Raw genomic sequence first — 5,836 nt, forward strand, 5'->3', positions numbered from 1 at the left:
AAACATGTTTTATCACTATTGTCCCTCATTTCAGACCTCCTTTGGCACTTTAAAATGTAGATATTTAGAACACAGTCACTTCCAGATTAATCTTCAAAATATTCTTCTGCATGAAAAATGAATTTAAAGGGGTTATTTCCCAATAGGAATAGCAAGAAGTTACTCAACTATTCAGCATCCAGAAGCTAAGATGGAAAGGTGACTGGTAGAGTATATCTCTGGATGCTAATGAGGAGGTTTAATTTGGAAGGCATTTCTTTCCATCTTCTTAAGGAGGAAGGCATTTCTTTCCATCTTCTGCCTATAGTGACAGCGTAGCCCATCATTTGCAGACTTATTAACACTAAGCACCCTAAGTAGCTGTCTACTCATTCTAAACAGGTGAAGGCAAGTGCTCAATGCTACAGAATGTTAATTGCTAATAACCAAATACTATGAATTTCTAAATCAACACACATGTATTTGAATCAGTACTGGAAAATGAACGGCAGCGTGCTGAAACACTGAAAAGGGATTTCAGAAGTAGAACATAAGCTTTACCAACATTTCTTGATTAGAAAGAGGCTTATCTTCATGGAACAGACATTTTCTTTTCTCAAGGTCATCAAGCAAAAAATACTTGACTGAAATAGAAAGTCAGAATGTTGATTATTTGTCTTATTTTTCAGATTTCAGTCCCCCTTGCTGCCACAAAAAGCGTAATGATGATGTGGTCACCCAATTCCCTGCCCAATACTTTACAATGTCAATTCAACTTAATTCAGGAGTATTTCTCACTCCTAGAATGGTTCATCTGCAATTTCCATATTTTAAGAACACCACAAATTTAACACATGAAAACAACTCATTCTCTTCAGCAGAGGCCAAAGCTTGCAAGGAAGACAAACAACTGAAGCATAACAGAAGGCTACTGAAATAGACACAAAGGTGAAAGAAATGCAAGTTATCAAAAGAAACCGTTATTCAGAAATAGAGAGGAACTTTTTAGCTATATAGAAGCTTTGAAAAGAATCTACAAAAATAACCAAGAACTTGCCACTGCAGGTAAGTAGAACAGAGCAGCATTCAAACTTCAAACGAGGAGGACAGAACACAGAAAAAACAGCAAAAATGTCTATATATACTTAGATAAAAGAAGAAAAGGGATACTTTAAGTCATCTATTTAAGAGGAAAGGCAGAGATGACAACAGCAAAATTAAATGCCTTCTTTGCTCAAGTCTTCATAAGGAGGTTAATTAGGAAAAATATTTATGGCAGTTAATTTTTAAGAAGGAGTCAGAAGTATAGACTAGGGAAGAAAAATACTGGTTAAATATTTATACAAGTTCAATGCATTCAAGATAGCAGAACATGACAAAATTGATCTCAATTTCCTGGAAGAACTAGCCAAAGTAATTACTAAACCATTAAAAATAACTGCAGAGACCTTTTGTAGAAAGGTGAGATCACAGAAGACTGAAGTCAGGCAAACAGAAGAAGGAGCTTAGATGTTTTTGAGCAAACGCCCAAAGGTTTCACAATAAAGCTGAGCTCTTAAAGCAGCTGTTTACTTCTGCAATGGTTAGTCCTGTTCCCTCCTCCCATACTGCCAACCTGGTTCTGGAGCCTGTTTGACCTCTTACGGAGATGGTTTTACTGAATCACCTCTCACTTCAGTGCACTAGATGAACTAGCTGCTCATCAAGGGGCCAGACAAGCACAGAAGATATCATCAACAATTAACCCTTCCAGCAGCAGCTAGTTGTTTGATATGCTCAGTCACAGAATGAAGTCTCATGCTAGCTTTGAAAGGCAGAAGACAGACATAAGAACAAGTCATCAATCACCAATAACTTCATTACAGCATTTAGAGCATGACTATGTTTATCTTTCCTATTCCTTTTCCTAAAGCAGCCTGAATTTGCCGAGTAATTCTGTAACACAAAAGATCTGAAAACATACTCATCAGCTGTAGTAACTCCGTAAGACAGCAGAAGTTTGAAAACCCACACAGCAATACCAGATATCTTGTCTCTGGGGAAGGCGCAACTAAAATTTAATTGCAGTGTGTATCTAGACCAGAGTCTGCTATTTGAGTAGCCCTGATCTTGAAGCTAATGAAGTAACGAATCAGCCACCACTGATTTGTTTAGAAAAAAGAATCTGGTTTCCTTTTGATAAGATAACCAAATCACTTCAAAGGAAGATGACACGTCACAGATCATTATTTCTTTAAGGTTTTTGATACTGTTTTGTCTTACAACAAACTAATACAGTCCACAGAAAATCTTGGGGTAGCTCAAGCACTTGCAAATAGCCATAGCTACCAGTGTTTCCAGCCAAACCACATCAGTATTTTCAATACACAATCAGTTGAAATCTGTGCTGCCTCATGACAGACAGGATACTTTCAGTCACAGCGGGGAAGGCAGGAAAGCTGGCAGTACACACATGGCGCATTCTCGAGTGCAGGAAACACAAGATGGTAACGCGACAACAGAAACAGTCTCTACTGGACACCAACTTGCTGACTTGGACAAGTGCATACTTCTACATACAGGACAGAAGTTTAACAACAAATAGGAAAGGAAGTTTGAGTATCTGTCCTCAGAGAAGCATGGGATTACAGAGAAGCACAAAGCAAGTATGCTGCTGTTAGAAAAAAAAAAAAAGAGCTTTCAGAGTAACACATCTGCTTCACTCAACAACAGCAGTGTCCAGTTTTGCACAACAAATTTCAGGAAAACATAGCCACAATTAGGGTGAGGTTTCACAGTAACTTAAGCCAATCTAGTTGCTGGCTGTCATGGTTCCACGCGCTGCCTTGCATTGGGTTCAGTACTCATCTGACCAGTGCTTGCTGGCAGCACTACATCAGCAGAAAAACTACTCTGCTTCAGAAAAAAAAAAAAAAAAAATGTTTTCTGCAAGCTTAAAGCCTTTGTGAGTCACTTCAAGTGCTGACAGGAGCAAGACAGGCACACAGTCATAACAGCGGCAGTCAGATAGCTTGAACGGTTACAGAACAGCAGCTCAGCCCTGACAAAAGCAACAAGTACAGTGAGGTACAGAAAGCGTGACCCATGTGGTCAAGCAGAATGAATCAGTTCGCTTCGGCCAGAAAACAGGTAACTAAGGTGGAGGACACAGCTACAATCTGCAAACAGGCACAAGATCTTTCTGAAAATGAAGAAGGGTTCACTAGAGACAGGAAAACAGAATTTGCTCTATTTGTAGCAAAGATGACATCACGCATTAGGAAAGGCATTTTAACTATAAAGACCATCTGCTCTAGCACTCCACTGCCTACAGGGGGTACATCTTCTGAGGACTTCACCAATCTACTTATCCTCAGAGTACGCAAAAGATTTCGTAACTTTGTGGGTTTCCTTACAAAACAGAACTTCAGTTCTTCTTATTATCCAAGTCCAGGGCACTATGTACAACACAAGTAAAAATGCCATTTAAGAATGCAGCAAATGTATGGCGAGATCTCTGCTAGCAGCAATTAAAAAAGTAGGATAGATAGCTTCCCTAATGCACCAAACATCTTAAATGTCTGACTGACTGTTCTGTCTTACATCAACTCCTGAAGAAGGAAGCACAAAAACTGCATCTCTCTGTCCTAAAGGAAGTACCTACATACTTCACCCATCAGTAACATTACAGTTGTTCCCTCCAAAAGCAAAGCACCCACACACCCATTTCACCCCCACTAACATTAGGCGGAATTTACTAAATTCAGCCACTAGCAGACAGCAACTATATTACAGTGTGCAGGGAACACGACAAACTGCAGGTAACATGCAATTCACAAAATTAAAGACTCCTCAAGGACAAACTTAATTTATAAAGAGCATGGCTTTACAGATTATAATTGCCCTGTAAGAACTAGCGTCTTATCCAATTACAGCATCTCAACCACACAAGAAGGAAAGTCAAATGCAGTTCAGAGTTTTTGCTGATGCAAAGCCAGCATTATTCTAACACAAAGGTCATAGGCCAGGCACAGTCTCCGACTTCTGAAACAGGGTTAAAGGGTGCCAGATTGAACACTTCAAAAAAAAAAGCACCATTCATTCATGCTTGCAATTCTTCAAAAGAAAAAAGAAGCAGAAAACTCCTGTATAATATTTTTCAGGAAATGAGAGATTACGTTCATTGCAAACTGCGTAGTTTTAATCACATTTGCCAACATTTAGGAAAATCAACTATTTCTGCCCAGGCAGTTTTGCTTTTATCAAGTCATGGTAAATTTGGTCAAAACTTTGCGGGAGGCTCGATAAAAGCGACAGAAATGCATCTCTGGGAACAAAACCCAAATGACTACAAGATCTGGAGGTTCAAACAAAACTGTTCAGCTGCCGTCAACAATCTGCCAATACCTTTGCCAGGTGGGGGGGGGGGAGAGTCCCAGGTGTTTGTTTCCCTTCATGTAAAATCCACTCTGTTAAGACATCACATGTTTTCATGCTGCCAGATTAAAGTTAACCGCAAACACGCTCACAGATGAAAGGCAAAGTGAAATTACACACGTAAAATTACACACCTTCTCCCCCTCTATTGCCAGACCCTCTGCTCAGGCTGTCCAATTAGCTAAAACAGCAAAAAACAACTCGCATTTCCTTTGCCCGATAAGCAAACCGCACAGGATCCCACGAAGGGACCCCGCGAGCCCCAGGGCAGTACGAGGCAGCGGTGGGAAGCAGGGGGAGGCAGGGAGAACTCCCCATCCTGCTGGCAGCGGTAAGCCATGACACCGTCTCTCACCTAACCGCACCCTCCTTTTAAACGCCTGTTGGCCGGTCTGGTTCTCCAGGCAGCCATGCGGCCCAGCGATGGGGGCACTGCCGCTTCCACAGGAGCTGGCTCTGAAGGGCTTCCCTCAAACCCTTCCATCACGCTCCGAGCTGCCGCAGCAAAGTTTGCCTTCCAGGTGACGCATCGGCGCCTTCGCTACCAACTACCACGGCGGCTGAGCACAGCCCGGTGCAAGCGGAAGAACTGCTTCTGCCCACGAGCGAAATTATACATATTTAAAATTAAAAAACACCAAACCTACCTAGGGTATCTTTAAGCTACCCAAGAGTTAAAGGCTGCGCACAAGAACACGGACACGGCCGCTCGCAGCCTGCTAGCGAGCACCCTGCGCAGCGCCGGGGGCTTGCCTGGCACCGGTTATCGAACAAAAACCGACGGGGCTTGCTGCCCGGCCCCCCTGAGCGCACCCGCCCGCGGCCCCGCGCCGTAACGGGGGCGGCCGCTCCCCAGCCCCCGGGGCAGCGAGTCCCGGGTCGGGAGAGGGCGCGGTTCCCGGGTAAGGGAGGGGGCGGCCCCCGCCCGGCACCGCCGGAGCTGAGGGGAGCGGGAGAGGCCGCCGGGGGCCCGGCGCCCAGCCCGGCGGAGCCGCCAGCAGCGAGGGGCGGGCGGCCGGCCCGGCCCCGGAGCGGGGCGCGGCGGGGAAGGCGGCGCCACCAGCCCCGCTGCCCGCGGCGGGAAGGGCCGGAGCCCCGCGTCAGCGGTGAGGAGAAGTTGCCGGGGCGGCGGGGCGCTGACAGCCGCGCGCTCCCGAAGCCCTCCCTCCCGCCTCAGGGGCCGCGGGGCGGAGGCCGCCGCCATCCGCTACCTTGTCGCAGTAGAGCCCGACGAGCTGCTTCATCCGCCAGTGCGGAGCCGAGAAGACATCCACCTCCTCGGGGAAGGGAGCCATGTTCTCCCCATAGAGCCGCGGCGCTAACGGCGGCCGTAACGTCCGCCCCGCGCATGCGCGCCGCGCCGCGGGGAGCGCCCCGCCGGCCCCGGCCACACGTGACCGCGGCCGCCCCGCGAGCGCATGCGCAGTTGGCCGCGCGCCTT

General features: G+C 46.1%; 1 protein-coding gene across 1 annotated transcript in view; it reads right to left on the reverse strand.

The window, feature by feature from the left end:
• FBXL5 (F-box and leucine rich repeat protein 5) overlaps positions 1-5,754 on the reverse strand; it is a 37,295-nt gene extending 31,541 nt beyond the window's left edge. Inside the window, exon 1 of the mRNA XM_075420567.1 lies at positions 5,607-5,754. Coding sequence (XP_075276682.1) covers positions 5,607-5,690 — 84 coding nt within the window. The 5' untranslated portion in view covers positions 5,691-5,754. The remainder of the gene's footprint in view (positions 1-5,606) is intronic.
• Between the last annotated feature and the right edge of the window lie 82 nt (positions 5,755-5,836).

The sequence above is a fragment of the Opisthocomus hoazin genome, chromosome 5 (genome assembly GCF_030867145.1).
Source record: "Opisthocomus hoazin isolate bOpiHoa1 chromosome 5, bOpiHoa1.hap1, whole genome shotgun sequence".
Taxonomy (NCBI): Eukaryota; Metazoa; Chordata; class Aves; order Opisthocomiformes; family Opisthocomidae; genus Opisthocomus; species Opisthocomus hoazin.